This window comes from Sipha flava, unplaced genomic scaffold (genome assembly GCF_003268045.1).
Source record: "Sipha flava isolate LNK unplaced genomic scaffold, YSA_version1 99_pilon_pilon, whole genome shotgun sequence".
NCBI classification, from domain to species: Eukaryota; Metazoa; Arthropoda; class Insecta; order Hemiptera; family Aphididae; genus Sipha; species Sipha flava.
In genome coordinates this window covers 544,927-564,246 of record NW_020273635.1, presented here as the reverse complement: position 1 = coordinate 564,246, position 19,320 = coordinate 544,927, and the positions used below count along the sequence as shown (strand labels likewise).

The window sequence follows — 19,320 nt, the reverse complement described above, 5'->3', positions numbered from 1 at the left end:
ACCCACATTCTTACATGCCTATATTTAATTAGTTATTTTTTTCTAGCAAAATATTCTCTAGAAATAATTTATATGACAAAACAACGTTTGTCGGGTCAGCTAGTTTTTTATATTTTTCTTATTTAATAAAACTTTTAAATCAGAATAATTATTTCATTATTACTATTATTAAATAAATCAATAGTAAGATTATTCGATTATAAGTCGATTATTCTATAAATAAACAATCATTTGATTATTAATCGATTATTCTATCAATAAACAATTATTCGATTATTCCAGGGAAAAAATAATCGTACAGTCCTAATCCGCGCGTAATTCTATTAAAAATTATAAAGGATTATTTTTCTTTCCTTTTTGTGGTTTCATCATTCATGAAAGACTTGCTTTACAATTATTTAACCGTTCTGACTCGACAATCCCATTAGATTTTGTTAATTTTTAGTTTTACAATAGTGGCATTAATTTTTTATATTGGCGTGTATGTTGTTATTTTTAGTTTTAAACAATAATTTACTTAGTACCGCTGTGTTGTATATGTTCAGTATAATTGCACAAAATTCATTATTATAATATTTTGAATCTGAAAAATAATGTACCAGTCCCGACATAGGCGTAAACTGGGGGGTCAAGGGGGGAAATTGCCCCCTAGAAAAAAATTAGGAGGGGCAGTGCCCCCTCTGATATTTTACATACTTTGTTTAAAAATAAGTACAAAACAGCTTGTTATAGCTATTACTATAACATTTTTTTTTTTTTAAATCTTAATTTTAAATTTTCGCTTATCTAATATAATGTTAGAAAATGAATAATTTTATATAATAATATATAGGTATTAAAGTGGCGTTTACCCTTGGACACTTTTTTCATTAGATATGTAATTATATTTTTGCCCGCCCTCCCTCCCTAATAAATTTCCAAGTTACGCCCATAAGTCCTAAAACCAGTTCGAAAGTTTTGTCCTTAGGTGTGTCCAGCAACAGAGCAATTATATAGCAGCAGTGAAAACGTAAGAAAATGTACTATGGAACGTGACCTGTCGGACGACAACCCGATTTATAAACGATGTGATGTGTCCTCCCTTATATACTGAATTTCGATTGTTCTTCCAGTCATGAATTTGATATTTGTCAACTTGAAAAACAACAAAACTGTCTCTCCCTATTTTTCGTTATTTTTTAGCTTACATTAACACGGGAATGGTGTAACTCTTCTTATATCTAACTCTGGGTTATATATTTTTATTATAACTATAATCGTTAAAAAAAAATATACTTATATGAACTACAATCACTTAATACAATACTTTGTGAGTTTGTATATTAATTAATTTATAAATGATTTCAAATACATTTTGTGATATTTTTTTTCGTCGATAATTATTTGTTGTACTAATTATAGTACACTATAAATGATCTACATTTTTTATAATTGAATAAAATCATGAAATAATTTCTCTACGACCTATCGGACCTTAAAATATAAGACATGCTTATGGTTTAATATTTTATTTTTAAAAATCGATTCAGATTGAGTAAACTTAGTAACGCCATAGTAAACACGTTTTTTATATTTTTTTTTCACCGCAGTACTTTGGCAGATTTCACAGATAAATCCACTCGTGTTTTTAAGTTTTTCAAAAGATTAAAATATTTTTTTTCTTATACAAATAGAAGTCCTTTACTATTTTTCATTTTACGAACATAAAAGAAAAGGGCAGCTGGGTCGCTTGACCATATAGTTCGCGATACTGAATTTTAAAACGTTTTATCCATTGGCAGTCAAACAAATATTAAATTTTTTGCGTTTCTCTAATGAACACCAATCTTTTTATTCTTCTGTATATTATAAGCAATTAAACTATTATATTAATGATTAAAGCCATTATTGATATAATTAATTCATACATGAAATTGATTAATGTTATATTTCAACCTGAACCAAGAAATTATATCCTACTGGTGGATCTACAATAATGATGAATTCCTATTTTTCTTGAACATTTTTTAGATTGCTCAAGTGCTTAAAAGTTGCATTTCGGTAAATAATTTGTGGTTGATAATAGATGGTCGTTGTTTCAAGTATAAATAGAAAAATATTTTTACAAAAATTTCCAAGAATAAGAAAAATTGTGGTTTCGTGTTTATTTAAAAAGTAAAATATTAAAATGTTTCATCATAAATTATTATATTATGCATGATATCTAAGTGTAATTTGTATCTCTGGCTATATTTATCCTAAATATAAAAAGTTGTACCTTTAGAAATAATTTATTATCTAAAAATGTTCAGTGTTAAAGCACAATTTTAAAATCGCCAAAACAAATAAAACGTTGTCGGTGTAAAATTTATTTTAAGACTTTAGTACTTCAGGTTTTATTTGTGTTTATTGTTTTTTATATAACAGACATTTTTTTATTGTTATTAAGAATAGGGCAAATGAAAGACGTATCTAAACTATACATGGTACAGCTTTGTTATTCGGTGAGGGTGTTATTACAACTTTTAATGGGATTCTTGTTCCAACCTTGTTTCTCCCTATGTTTGTATGGACTAGAACTCAAGTTAATATCGGCGACGAGCGGTGGATAAACTCCGGTCCGAACTTCGGGCTTCTAAAAACTTTTGTGCTGATGACTGCATGTTGAAAGTCGCTGTCGACGCCGTTTATTGCCGCCAGACTGAAAATATCCACTTAATTTCAGCAGCTCCCCCTTCTCTCTTCTTTCTTTTTCGAGTAAGAGCCCTATTTTTCCGGAAACAGTGCGGATTTATGTTTATTTTTGTTGTTGCTTGTTAATAGGTACAATATGTTGCACTCGGTTCAGATTTTTCTGACATTTTTTTCCCGATTCACCCGTGTATTAAAAAAAAGGAACATTAGTCATTGTGTTAATATTATTAAATGGAGAAATATTTTATTTTTACTTAAAAGTTCAAGCCAAATTCTAAAGACGTCAACATTAATAAATAACTAGTAGGGACTATTTATCATATACTAATTGTTTCGCGCATTGATGGATTGAAATAAACATTTTATTTTCGATTAATTTATTTTTAAGTCTTAAATCTCGTCTGAGATTGATTGTGTAGTTGATCCATGAAAATATTTATACCTACTATTTATTTTGATTAATTGTTTTATTTTTAATTATTTAATATTTGTTAATAAATTATATATTCAATAAAAATCACATTCTGTACATATATTATCTTTTTGTTTCCACATAAGATAGATAATTTTTTTATTAATGAATACTCTACTGTGAATGAATTGTGATATGATAAATTAACTAGTTACAACAGTTTAAAGATGACAGTTGTGATTTATTATCAAATTTTAAATTTTATAGTTTATTTTAAATAATAGTTATAAAATAAAATACGTAAAAATTCTAAAGGAAAAATATAAATTTTTTTATACAATTACTCTATTTTATATTGTATACATTTATTGACTGTTATTTTAAAATTTCCAGTTATCAGTATATGAAAAATAAATGTTCTACGTTGCATGATAAACAAAGATAGTTATAATAAATCAAGTCATTATTTGTTTGCCAAATAAAATGCGAGTTCAATTTAGGTTTATTATAAAATATGATGCATTATATAATATAATTACATTAAAACAAAATATGTATTTTTTTGAATATTCTGAGATTGAACTTATTGCAATCTGTTATAGTTCATTATAATTATTACAATTATTATAAAAAACATTTGAAGTGAAATTCTTTTTTAACTGATGGTATATTATTTTATCTGTTATTATGTATTTTTATATTGATAATTATATTATTGATACCTAAGTTATATTTATATTGGGTTAGTTATAACTAAATCAAAAGTATTTTATATCATATATATCTATATCGTAAATTGTGTACCTAATATAATTAATTACGGTCTAATTTTTGTATGTTTTTAGTTTCAATATTAAAATTATAAAATGCATTATATAATTCATAAGTTATACAGTTTCAAATATAAAATACTTTTAATTTAACCGTTATTACTTAAATTTTGCTGAGTAAAATAATCTTAAAAAACCAACAGGGTAATAATCTGTTAATACAATTATGCATTCAGCTTTTAACATAAATTAAATTTAAGTATTAATTTGTTAAAATATTTTTATATAAATATGAGAATATTTTTGAGTTATGTAATTTAGTTTATTCGGTTATAATTGAAAAATTTGTTTCTATCACTATATATTTTAAGATGAGACGACCTTATAGTTTTGTCTGTTGTTATAAAATAACATTTAGTTTATTTTATTGAAAAACTAGAAATGGTTTCAAAATACAAATGGCCCTGTGTTTATATTGATATCATTATTTTGTCGTAACATTTGAAACAGCGATGCAAAATGTTGACTTATAATGATGTATTTTACCTTTTTCCCGGTTAAACGTGAATATAAATAAAACAATATCAACGACAAAAGTTTCTTAGCCACGACATGTTCACTGACTAGCGCTGGTTGTGTATAAGAAAACATAACCGCAGGGGTGGCAATTTTTACTGCGAATAATCATTTGAGCTTTTGAACTTTTTATCTCCTTGTTCGCCTTGGTTTTGCCGCATGAAAAATTGACGTCTTGGCAGAACATTATAAACGGAAATTTTTCACATAGATGTCAGGTCCCCGGGTGGAAAGTCATTTTTTCCCATTCTTACAGCAGCGGCACGACAACGACGTATCTTTCCCTTCTGTCAGCCAACCATTTCTGCTGTCGAGGAATAATAATCGTAACCCTCTTACCTTCCTCTTATGCCTACGAATATAATAACCGGATATACCCTCGGAATGATCTTTCCTGGTTACTAGGAGATAGTGCGCTATATTCTCAGCAGGGATTATACGATGACGTTAAGTCTAAAGTATTGACAGACGGACAGACGTGTGCTATTGCTGCTAAGGATTATACCTATAAACTTTGCCACTGCAATATTTATAAAGTTTACATAACTGAAAAGTTGAATAAATCTTCTAAAATATTTTTTTTCAAACAATGTTCAGTAACAGTATAGAAGGTAATATTTTTGAACTTATACTATTATTGGATTTTAGTGAAAATTTGTTACTCATATACACCCTCACATTTTATGAATGCGCTTTTTATTATATATAGGCGAGTTTCTTGTACTAAATCTTATTATGTGCATTTATGATATTGTTTTTACATATTGTATGTGGGTGTGTGTGTGTGTACTTACAAGGTAGGCTATTGTGGATTCTTATTTTCCGGTATTAGCTATACCAAAACGTAGTATTCTACGTTGTTTATGTTGGTTTGATATTTCATGAAAGGTGTTTCCCACAGGATTACTAAACAATATCAAACGTGATATTTTATGCTCTATTTATTTTTTTCCACTTTTTCTTGTTTACTTCATATATATTAATACACTGTATATAGTTGCAATATGTTTGTATATTTTATAAATATTTCTTTGCATAATGTATTGTATAACTTGTATCAAAAATGTTCATCTTGCATCTCATAGGCTATTTTCTCAGTCTTTCAAGTTAAATGTTTTATTGAAATAAATATGTTCAATACACATACATATAAAATACTACAAATTCATATTTATATTCATATGCATTTGTAAAAGGTTTAAATATTACGATGAGTAAGTAATGTATTTGTTTTCATTTATAAAATAAACGTTAGTTATCTCGAATGTGAATTGTTATATAGTTATGTAATGTTTTTCTCATCAATCACGTATGTTAATTAATATATATATATTATATATTATTAACAATGGAATTTTATTTTTTAAAGATCGTGATAACTATAGCTTTATAATATTTATAAAACAAAATAATTCTAAAAAATCTTATTAAGAGGTATAATTAGGTAAAAAATTAATTTTCAGATTTTAAAGAAAATTAGTTTAATTTGTGACCATACAAAGCGGTACACTGAAACTTAATATTTTTTGCTTTATTATTTATTTCTTATTTATTTCGTATTTCACTCATATAAAAGACCTAATTTTAATGTATTATATGTATTTGATTTAGATAAATATAGTATACATTGTATAATCAGTTTATATTGTGGTTCAATTCGGACAAAATGGTCCCTATGTTCTCGTAAATCATTAGAAAAAACAATTAAATCAGTATTGTCTCGAGTACTAACAAGCTAATAAATCGATCTTGATACTTCTTTGTTTTATTATATCAACTTAATTTTTTCTGTTGTCAGTCCAGAAAATTATGATTTTTATAACAAAATTTGACAGTTAAAAGAATCACCCTCTAATACCCTAGAAGAAATGCAGAAAAATAAATATTGCGCGGAAAATTGAGAACCCTTGAGTTTACGGTAATATTGGAAATTTCTATCCAGTTCATTTAATACTAATTTATACTAATATGTATATGTCGTAAGAAGAGAGCAAATTTATCTACGCCTCCCCATTTATATCCCTCTTCTAAGAAAACATTTAACATTCACCCTCGGCCCGCAGTGACGGTTATTTTTAATGACTTTTTCATACATTTTTTTTTTTTTTTTTACAGAATGGCGAACGAGGTTATTTGGAAGGTTTAGCATCTCGATACGCGGATTTGTATAACACCCACTATCGAGACATTTTGGAGTACCTGGACGAACTTAGGGCCGCCGAGTGGGCTGAATTATCACCTCGGATCACTTTACTAGCACCTTCGTCGCCATCCCGGTCGCCATGCAACCTGGGCGGAAATCTATACTCTCATCACTTGTATGCGCCCGGAAAATATTCTGTGAGTATATTTGAGTATATTTAAAAAAATCATAATTTTTATTATCCTATTAAACATTAAATACTTCATATTTGCTGTTTTAAATGCAGAGGTTTTTACAATTTTACTAGTACACATATAGAACTAATAAATTCTATCTTTATATGAACGAAAATGTAATCATCGAACATATGTTATTGTGTATGCTATTGAAGCATTTAATAAATCATAGCCGGCTTATGTTAAAATACATTTGCAAATAAAAGTAAAATTGTTTTATTGTAAGCGTACATAAACGTATCAGTAACTAGCGACAATTTCAATCAGTCGTTCTAGGTTCCTTTGAATGCAGTTGTTGTTAAGTGAGTGGGATCCCTTAGGGATTAGACAGATGTTCAAAGGAATTGAGAAAACAGTAGCGCACGTAGAGTAAGGTAAGACGGGCGAGAGAGAGAAAGAGGAATGATGAGGGTAAGGGTAACTTCAGCTTTTATATTCAGTGTTGATTGAGAAACTTGTCTATTCCGGCGATGATGTACGTACGTGTTACGAAAATCTATGTAACGGTGAGGTTTTTATACTTATTTTTTATTTTTATGTATTTTATTTTTTACAGCCGTCTAGCTGTTTGAGTGATCGCGAAGAAGACGAAATTTACGGGCTTACAACCGCTGAACGACGATTCTCACCGGCCACTACTGTAGTCCGACCACCCGTACACTTAACTAATGCTATCAGACAGCACGCTGTGCAACAACCGTAAGTATATATTTTATAAACTTTAAATATATCTACTATTATAATTTTTAATCACAACATTCAATCTACATCTACTATTACTCAAAAAATATAATTCTGTTTATACTGTATTTAAATACTTACTTAGTGTATATTTTATGTTATATATGACAAAGGTTTAAAGCATAGAATTCCTTGTTTTACACGTTGATCATGATTACAATATTGCAAACAAATAGCGATATGTACGAAAACTATACATGATTTACATTACAATATTTTTATTTTTATTTTTTTTGTACAAAGTATCACCTCAGGCACTGTATCTTTTGAATATAGTTTCTGCGTTTGTTCATCAATTTAGTAACCTTAGGGATATTGAACGTTTAATTTAGAGCTTCAAACTTGTTTTATCTTTTGAGTCCTATAACGCGCTCACCCGTATAAAAAACAAAAAAAATCTTCCGGAAATCAAATATGGCATATATCGTAATTGAGTGAGTTAATCGTTAATCGTTAAAATGTAGATATACTCGTATTAGTGTATCATAATAATTGTATATTTTAAAAATGTTGAAATAAGTTGAATAGTATTTATAACAATTAAACCCAATACCTATTATCTAATTTTAATAATATTGACTAAGTTGTTAAATTTTTAGTTCAATAACTAATTATACAGTTAATTAAATAGTAATAGATTACACAATAAACTGAAAGATATACAAAGTTAGTTTTATTGAATTATTTGAAATATTTTTAAAATTTATTTATTCTTTTAATGAAACAGTTAATTATTTTTATTATATTTTATAAATTAAATAATAACACATTTAGTTTATTATTTATAGGTACATATTTATTATTTGGATGACTATTTTCTTTAAATATTTCTACTCATCTGTTTTGGACTTTTTCATTCCAATTTCAATTTAGTATGAGTCAGTTCATGAATAATGTAGAATTTTGTTATTGAATTGGTGAAATTATAGAAAATTATATATTCTTCTTTATGAAACGCCCAATATTCATTATAATTGTGTGCTGTATAGTGTTTATTGTAAAATATTAATGAGTTAAAACGTATAATGAAACTAGTTGGTTGAAAAACAATATTTGTAATTTTGATGTAGTTCAGTCAACTTAATTTAAAATGTAAGCCTACTTAATACGAGTATTTTTTTATCAAATTATATTTTTAGCTTTAGATATTGTAGAATATATACTTTTTAGAAACTAATTGCTGACTTTATTAATTACGAGCAATAATTAAAATAATTTTATTTTTGGTAAATTTGTGTATTTATTAATATCTAGAAACTTATTTTTGTCTTCTATATATTGCCTTCACAATCATGTCGATACAACCTTTAGATATTAAACATAATTAGAGCGATTCTACATTAAGACTTGATATAATTTATGCAAAGTATACATTTGTCTGGTAAATTTGTTCTACGAGGTGTAATAAACAGATTTAGAACATTTTGATTCAGAGTTGCGCCTGTGGTTACCAATATTATAGTGCTTTTGATACGGGATTTGCATAATGAGCAATGTTAGTGGACAGGAGGAAATTATTGGTGGGTGTTTATTGTAGAAGGGATTGTGCCAACGCTGGTAGGCAAACACGAATTATATGGTTGATTTATTGGGGGAGTGATACAGGAACGTGTGGTGGAAAGCTCCCGGATTACCTGACGATAATCAAAGTCCGAGCTTCATTACTGCTGCACCCTCCTTCCCTATCAATACATTTAAGCCTTTCAGACACGTTCGGCAAACAATCACATGAAAAACGTCAAAATATAAATGGTTTAAGCTGCACTCTTGGTCGTGTAGTACTGGTAAAATGTGTACGGTGTGATGTAGGGACTACAGCAAGTAATTTTATTCGTAGTAATATGATAAAAACAAAATATTATTAAATATTATTTTTCAAAATTTAAATACAATTTTCCACTTGGTCACAATGATATATTATTATTATGAACATATTTGGTTTCGCTAGCTCGGAGAATTGGGTCATGGAATTAACGTCTATATACAGTGTGAAATTGCACAGCTTGTTGCAAATGTTGTGCAAAATGATATATTTGGGAAACTGATGCAGCAATGAGGCCAACAACTCACACACTGCAAGATTATGATGTCTTAGAGGATATCCTGTCAACATTTATAATCATTTACTCTACCTTATTATATACTAGGTATATAGTACATTATATAAAAATACTTATTGGATTATGCCTTATATTCCATTTGGACGTTTTTAGTTATCTGTATACAATTATAATGCAGTCTATGTGTATAGTTAATTTTCATTTATTTTTATGACAAACTCTTAAATATTTATTACACAGAAATTCGAAATCGATTATATTCCTGTTATTATCCTTTGTTTGTTTTTAAAAAAAAATTTATATATTTTTCGATCGATTATGTTCCCACACAAATGAAACTTACTTCCTATATTATTTTTTTTAATCCCTTTTCTCTTGATTATTTCACGTTTTAAACGTTTGTTGGTAGATATGTAATTTACTTATCTTTATTAGCCATGTATTGTAACATTTTTAAAACTTTATAGTTATAATAATATTTAAAACATATTTTACTAAGGAAATGTAATTAAAATATTAAGATATTCTAGCAAAAATTATTCTTCCTTGTATTTTATTTAAATAGAAAGAAGATAGAAATGTTGCTGTGGTTTTAACAATTTTAAATTATGAAAATACATGATTTGATCGATTTTACTCTCACATAAATTGTATTCGTAATTTTAAGTTATCATAATGTTTCGTACAACTCCGCTGCTTAAAATTGTTATAGTATGATGACAATATTTCAATTATTTACCAAAATATATCTATTATATAAAAATGGTACCAAAAATATATAACAATTCATCAATTGAGAACGGCTAGCCCAATTTGGCTCAAATTTTTTTTTTAATCGTTCGTAATTGCCAAGAGAAGGTTTTTTGTTAAAAAAAAAATTTGGAAAAACCCTTTTTTTAAAACTTTTTAAATTTTTTTTAAACTTTTTTTTGATGATTGATATTTTGAGTTCCGGAATGTTTTTTCGAATCGAAAAAGCTACAACAAGTTTTAGCTTATAAAATTATCTATATAACATAATTAATCGTTAAAATGGGGCTCCCGGCCAACACCAAAAAAATGGATCAACATGGAGAAATATGTCGTGTATTGAATATTAGGTATTAATATTATGTTTCACTAGGTATATAAAGTTAAGTTTAAATTTTGTAAAGTGATAATTTTCAGATCGTTTTTATTCCGTTCGATTTTATTTATACGAGTTGTAAATAGCCTTTCCTTACACAGAACGCAATAGTCGATAGTAGAAATAAAATTTAGGTTTTATCTATATGAAATATGATTATTCAATTATTACGATTTCATTTTCCATTTTCCGTTGTTGGCCCGACATCTTTCAATTTCCTGCGTACTGTGAATGGTTTGCTGTGCGTCACTTTTCGGGAGGCTTGCCAACGTTTTAATTTATTCGAAAACGATACACATTGGAACTCAACATTCGCCGATGCAACTGTTTCTGCTTCAGCGAATCAAATTCGTATGTTGTTTGTTATCATTATAGCCACATGTCATCCATCGAACCCTACTGCATTGTGGGAGAAATACAAAGATGAGATGGCTGACGATATTTTGCACAGAGTTTACACGACAACTTTGAATTTTGATCTTGAAATTAACGACGAGATGCGTAACGAAGCATTAGTTCTGATTGAAGACATGTGCGTGCTCATGTATGACAGTCTGTTGTTAACATTGGGATTGCCAGCGCCAAATCGTTTGACGCACGATGCATTTAATCGTGAATTGTAGCGGGAGAAATTCTATGATCTAGACCATCTGGCTGAGAGTCCGAACAAATGTGCCGCTGTTGAATGCCGAGCAGAAAAATGTATATGATTCGCTGATGAAGGTTGTTGATGATGGAACGGGAGGTATTTACTTTTTCGATGCTCCTGGTGGACAGGCAAAACGTTCGTAATTTCGTTGATTCTGGCAACAATTCGGTCAAGATCTCAAATTGCATTGGCTTTTGCATCCTCTGGCATTGCTGCCGCATTGATGGAAGGCTGTCAAACTGCACATTCCGCTTTGAAGCTACAATGAATCTTCTCACGGTTGACAATCCTACGTGCACAACGACCAAGAATTCAGCGATAGTGAAATTGATGTGAGAAAGCAAAATCCTCATTTGGGATGAATGCACGATGGCGCATAAACTAGCTTTGGAGGCAGTTGACCGAACGATGAAGGATTTATGAGATGATTCGAGACGATTTGGTGGTGCAACGATATTGCTCTCCGGAGATTTTCGTCAAACATTTCTCGTCCTCTCGAAATCTACTGCTGCCGATGTACTTAATGCATGCCTGAAATCGTCATTTTTGTGGCGGCATATCAAGAAGTTGAAATTGACCACGAACATGAGAGTTGCGTTGCAGAACCACCCATGGGTGCTGAATTCTCGAGACAAGTGCTGGCGCTTGGCAATGGCCAAATTCTGGTTGATATTTCGACTGGATTAATATCGTTCCCGGAAAATTTTTGTGAGTTCACATCGTCGAAGGAGAAATTCATTACAAAAGTGTCCCAAAGCATTGAAAACAATTATAAATGTCTTGATTGGATAAGTGAAAGGGCAATACTAGCAGCGAAGAATAAGGACGTCGATAGCTTGGATTATATTATTCGAAGTAAAATCGCTAGATAGAGAATTGCGTTCGTACAAATTCGTTGACAGCGTGACCGACGAAAATAAAGCGACCAACTATCCGACGGAATTTTTGAACTCGCTTGATGTGCCAGGAACTCCGCCGCATAATTTACAGCTAAAGGTGGGATCGATCATTATTATGTTGCGGAATCTAAATCATCCTAAATTGTTTAATGGTACGCGATTTTCCGTCAAGAAACTGATGAACAATGTTATACAAGCAACAATCATCAAAGACAAATTAAAAGAAGAGGACGTCCTTATTTCACGAATTCCGATCATTCCAACAGATCTTCCATTTTAATTCAAGCGGATTCAGTTTCCCGTTCGATTGGCTTTTGCAATGACAATCAATAAATCGCAAGGCCAATCGTTGGAAGTCTGTGGGGTCAATTTAGAATTTTTATGATTTTCGCATGGTCAGCTGTACGTTGCCAGTTCGCGTGTCAACGGCAAACCGTCTTCGTTGTAAGTTTTTGTGCCAGAAAACAAAACGAAAAACATTGTTTATCATATTGCACTCGACTTATTTCTGTTTCAATTCAAATAAATCAATAAATAAATTCTTGAACTATATGTTTCATTATCACTCTAAAGTTTATCTGAATGCGTTAAGTTCGCCGGGTCCATTTAATTTTTAAAAAAATTTTTTTGGCAAAACAACGTGTGCCGGGTCAGCTACTATTATATGTATGTTGTTATATTACTACTTAATGATGTATTCAGATAAATTTCGTTTTTTATTTTGTTAAAAGAGTGCCAAAAAAGGATGAAAAAATAAAACATTATTCCATAAATATATTAAATATTCGTATATCCAATTATATATAGGCTGAGAGGATCCACAAAACGATAAAAATAAACTGTGTTATTTATTACTATCTACAATGGGGTCTGGGTATTACAATGACGTTAGAATACCTAGCTTATTAACACAATTATACAGTACTAAAAATAGAGCGACCAAACATTTATGTAACATTCGAGAAACTAATGTCTCTTAAATATTTACCAACATCTACTGTGAAAATAGTTTATCTATAAAGGCCGACAATCGAGACTATTGGTTGATTTTATATCACATAAATTATGCATATAGTGTCAGAATCTGTCAGAGCATATATTATATTATGTTAATATTATTAAATAGTTTATATTGTTGGTTTCATATTTAAGTTTTCTATAAAAAAAAAAATTGTATAATATGGTTGAAATAATAGGTTTTAAAAAATTCTAAATAGTTTTAAATTTTTAACCATTATCATGTTATCAAGTTGTTATATTTATTCACAAAAAAGTTTTTAGTATTAAAATATCTTGTAATTTACCTAATTTAAATAATTTAATTGTTATTAAAATTTAAAATTTTGGTTAATTTTTCGAATTTACTGTTTTTGTTATAATTACTGTATTATTTTTTTTAATATTTGTTTTAAAATATTTATTAGTTTATTACAAATTCTTGAGTTGAGTAATTTTATGTCTAGAGAAGTTATTTCAATCTAACTATTTATACGAAAAAATATGTTGAGTATAAAGTAGGTCCAGCATTTTTTTTTATAGTTGGTTATCTTCTTATTTCTTCTGTCCAACGTTATATTTGTTCAATGGCCGACAAAAGATAAGATACAAATAATAGTTTTGTATATTGTGCATGTGTGTATGTGTTTTTATCGGTAACAGAAGAATAGTAACATTTTGTTCAATGATCCGTAAGTTGTTTTACGCCCACAATTTTTATTTGTCGTTTTGGAATCATAATTTAAAGTAATATATCTCCATTTATATCTCATTCTTTGACTTCCTAACGTTATCATGTTCCTGTGAATGGGTCAAAAGATAATTTGGTCTTAACGTACCAACCATTTTAATTATACTACGTTGTAATACAAAAAAAAAGAATAATTTGTTAGTGAAATATTGTTTCTAAATAGTTTTTACTACTCAAAATGTTTAATTAGGAAATTTTTAGTAGCATTCATTTAATATTTATACATACTATTTATAGATATTTTATGAAGATGATTAATGACATATGAAATCAATAGTAATTTAATTCAATACTCGTATACTCAATTAATAACAATATTTGCAAGTAAATATAATGAATATATATGTTACCTTCAATATGGATAATTCAGGTATTTTGCAAAATGCCTAAGCATTATGCAAAATGCTAATTTTTTTTTAGGCAAAGTACAAAACATTTTATTATATGTTATATTACATTAAGATTCTTATAATTATTATACATTATTACTCATATTACAGACAAAATTTAATTTTTATCTATTATTATATTATTACTATCATATAAATATTTTACTGTAACTATTTACTTTTTATAACATGTTGTAAAAAAGTAACATTTTAAAATGCACAAAATGTTATTTTTAAGGCAAATATACTTTTTATTTTGAAACTTGAACTTACAAAAACATTTTAAAAATCCTTAGCCAATTTTTATGGATTGAATTTTTATCAATTCATTATACTGTTTATTATATAAAAAACTATTATTAGTGGCCAAAAAAAAAAAAGTTGTAGTTTGTTATAAAATTTGACTTTATATAAATCGTATGCATAGTTGCAACTCCAAAACGAGACACGAAAATGATGACAGAAAAATATCGATTTTAAAATAAAATTATTAGTACGTTCAATATTGTATTTGAGAATTATTATTAGAGTAGTAAAAGAATATTAATTTTTTATTGCGTTAAATCGTAAATGCATATTTATGATAAACGATAAGTAATGTCGTTGGTAATAGGCGATGCCCAATTGTTAGTTTTTTCATATTGCCTACTCCACGATTGGCATTATACATAATACCTAGGCAAATATCGTATTATGTATATTGCTGAGAGATTTTTGGCATTTTATATAATGCCTAGGCATTTTGCAAAATACTGGATATATTCTTATACATTATAAACAGTTTAAACTCATGGTATCCACTTTTTTTAAATACCTGGGTCCCATTATTAGAAAGTAATATTGTTGTAATTTTCTATAAGATCATAAATGAAACATATAAATGAACACAAATAAAAAAAACCGATGATTCTAGATGGATACATTTTATAATAACACATTTTATTTAATAATTTGATGATCGAACACATTATTTAATTTAGTAATATTTATAAAAATATTTTCATAATTAGTATAGTTAGGTTTTCTTATATAATTATTAATAATTCAAGTTATGGATTAATGGGTTAGAAATGGATCTGATGCATGTAATATAAACTGGTAGTCGCAGGTTAAACAATTCTGGTTTAAACTGTTCATATTTCTTTTTTTTCACATAACAAATTTCAATGAATTTTGATATTTGCTATTAAAAGTGTAGGTACATCAAACTAAACTAATTTAATTATGAATATTGTTGGAGGAAACTTTCACTCTCATATTGTAGTTAAATAGTTATAATTAAAATAATATTTGTATTTAAAATTAAATTGATTTAAGGTATATTTGAACTTATTTAATTCTATAAGATATGAACGTCGAATAAATTATATTTTATAAAAAAAATAAGCATTGTGATGTATTAAATATTTGTAGTTGTTAATTTATTGACGAATGGCCGAGACGGAACTATTTAAAAATTACAATTTACCTATATGTATATAGAATTGGAAATAGTATATTTTTGAGTTAAATCGGAAGTCCGTATTTATTTTTAAATATATAAGACCTATTGAAATCCTTATAAAAAAGTAAGTGAAAAATCGCTTATATAAATATCTTTACTGGCATAATTTAGTTATTGACGAATAGAGAAACATTTATTTGTAGTTTTTTCTATTAAGTTTCCAGATTAAAATAGATAATAATATAATATAAACTAGTATAAATATATTTATATAAGCTAACTTTTTATTAGTTAGATTTTTGGTATTTTGAACTGATCAATGTTAAATAAAAAAATATATGTTTTTGTTTTTTAATTAATACTTATTACTCATTAAATAGATAAAAATTACTGTATTGCATACATTTAAAGAAAATTAACTATTAAAAAAAAACCTGTTTCTCAAATGTTATTCAAACTTACTTTTGTGATAACTTTTTAAAATTAATTTCTTATGGAATTACTACCTTTATATTTTAATGTAAATAATAATTATATATTATTTGCTGATGTAGTGGTGATGGAGATGCATGTATTTAGTTTATTTATTTTAAACAGATAACAATAAACATTGATTAAGATATAGTGTATGTCTAGGAAATGACCCGTGAAATAGGATCATTTTATTAGATCCACGCACCGGTAAAAGTAAAGCCAATAAAAAACTTGATATAATAACGGAAAAAATTGAAAAGCTTAACTTAAAAAAAAGTATGCAATAATAAAAAACAATACTTCGTTGACTTAACTTTGCGGGATTGCGATTTTTTTAAAAGAGTTATATAATATGCGCATCTCTGCTTTTATAGTTACTTAGGTATTAAGTTATACCTATATATATATATATATATAATATATATTATATATACACCTATGTACAAATTTCTATACGTATATTATACACTTCTAAAGAAGAAACTACTCGTTTTTTAAAAGAAACCGGGTTTAATTCGTATTGTGGTGAAGACACAAGCCTCATTAAAAAACGTCGGAAGGCTTTTAAGTTTTATATCTTTTCAAACGCCGTTATTATTTTATTTAATGAATAATGAACGGTTATTCAATTAATATTTTCCAATGAGAGTAGTTCCAATAAACTTGTATATCTCTGTCGAAACAGACAATATTCGGAATATAATAAATGGTGTCTTATAGTATGTATACTGCATATTATACCCATAATGTAATAACAATTATAAATAAAATATTTTAATATACCTCTTATGTAATCCTATACGTCATGACGTGTCTATCATAGCGGCATTTTTGACCCGATGTGGCGAGTAGGATGGAATAAATAACAATATAAAATGAATGCTGTTTTCTAGAGAGGAACGTAATATTATTTAGTCTTACGAAGAGAAGCTGTGCGGAAATGCCACGGCTATAGCCTATATAATATGGAGCGCGTGTCATGTTTGTACAGCACTCTCGTAGAGGTGGAAAAGTGATATATGTAGTCACACTCCGCGTGTACATAGTGGCGGGCGGCCGTCGCACGAAGCAAAACGCTAAAGATTTTATTCTCATATACATATAATATATATATATATATATCTTATACGATACGATTTAGCGCGTAGTCAGCTATCTTATATAGGCGCCAAACCGTCAATATTTACACTTGTTTCGATTTCTGCCTTTGCCCTTCAACCCTATTCGCACCCTCTGACGGTCGAAGTTAATAACTCGTTTAGAAGACGGGTATATTTATTTGTATAATATACGGTTTTCCTCAGTTTTATACGTCGTATTGAGATGGTAAAAACATTGTAAATTGATTATTAATTTTTGTTGTATTATCAAAAGGCATATTATGAAATTGAAAAAAAAAATCTTTAATAAATTAATACCGTGGTCGTGATTATTATTGGTCGCGAATCTCCATGTCCGACTAAACCATCTATGCTTGATCGTGTACCTACTCGTCTACACCAGTCTAATTTGTATTCTTTATGTTGAGGGATGATTGCTATTTATTTTTGTGCCACCGTGTCACCTTCGGCAATACCTTACCTACCGATATCATTATGTGTATAATATATATCACAGTCCAGGAAGGAGTGTCATGTTATGTGAACCACAGGGCCTGTAAATCCCATACCACTCCTGTGGAATTAATAATCCAAAAATACCTGTGTACTTTCAAAACACAAAATCCTTATATTTTTTACCCTTTCGAATAAACTCATTTTCCTTTCCTATGTAATTTATTGCAACTGCTTTTTCATCTTAATAAAATTATACATTTTAAATTATTTGTATAATTAATCCTATGATTGATTCAATTTAAAAATAATTAAAAAATATTTAATCAATAATAAAATAATCACTTACATTTGTGTATAAATATAATTTATTATTTGTATGCACTATAAAGGAATTACATTATTCGTGTTATTTATTAATTTGTTCATGCATATACCTTCAATCAGATTTGATGATGAACATGATTACGCATAAAATGCATTATTATGCTTATATTTTTGCTGACATGAAATCAACCGCTTTTATTTCATTTATTTATGTTAATGGTTATTGTATTTTAGCTTTAAATTACACTCGTTCCTCTCATTAATGTACTGATTTAAAACCTTAAAAATATAATAAAATCACAATGAGTACATACATTTAAATTATTTTTTTGTTTTAAATAATTACTCGGTCTTTTTAAAATTATTCCAATTTTAAATTGATACAATGTGTACTATATTACTGAATGCTTTCGTATTGGTGTAATTTTGGTATTGCCTTGAAGGAAATAATCTCATTTTAAATTTAATAAACTTGAAATTAAATTTATTACTTCTATATTTTTTTTCATTTTCATTTTAAAAATTCTGAACTTTTTTCTCACATACAATATTGTTTAATTATATTTAAACAATATGTGTATATCAACACATCGTAATTATTTTGTCTAATCTAGATATTAAAATTATGATTTTAAAAATATGATGTTACTATTAATAAAATATAATGATATATCTCATTAAAGCATCTATTGTTCTCGATTTTGTAGTAAAATAAACGGAATAATGTTCAAACTCATTCAGCTAAAATTTTTATGCCAATATTTTTAACTCTTATATAATATATTTATATAATTTAGAAAAATAGTGAATTTACTACTGTTCATCCTCAGCTATTTTATATTTATATTAAAGCTGAAGAATTATTTAAATTAAAGAATGAAAAACTTTTTATCAATCATTGTAAGTTTTTTATCATTGTTTCATAATTGTATATGATAAAAAAATAAGCTTCAAAGAATTTTCGAACTTATTAAAAAGAAAATATTGAGAAAAAAATCTAAAAATAAAAATATTAGACTTCTTAATGATATTGAAGGTATAGAAAATAAAAAATTTGTAACATTGTTTACAAAATGAACATTTTCGACAACCTATTTAGTG

At 27.7% G+C, this 19,320-nt stretch overlaps 1 protein-coding gene across 1 annotated transcript in view; it reads left to right on the top strand.

Annotated features, from left to right (window-relative positions):
- LOC112693762 overlaps window positions 1-19,320 on the top strand; it is a 70,639-nt gene that overhangs the window by 25,398 nt on the left and 25,921 nt on the right. Inside the window, exons 2-3 of the mRNA XM_025568955.1 lie at window positions 6,547-6,771; window positions 7,367-7,509. Of these exons, the coding sequence (XP_025424740.1) occupies window positions 6,547-6,771; window positions 7,367-7,509 (368 nt within the window). The remainder of the gene's footprint in view (window positions 1-6,546; window positions 6,772-7,366; window positions 7,510-19,320) is intronic.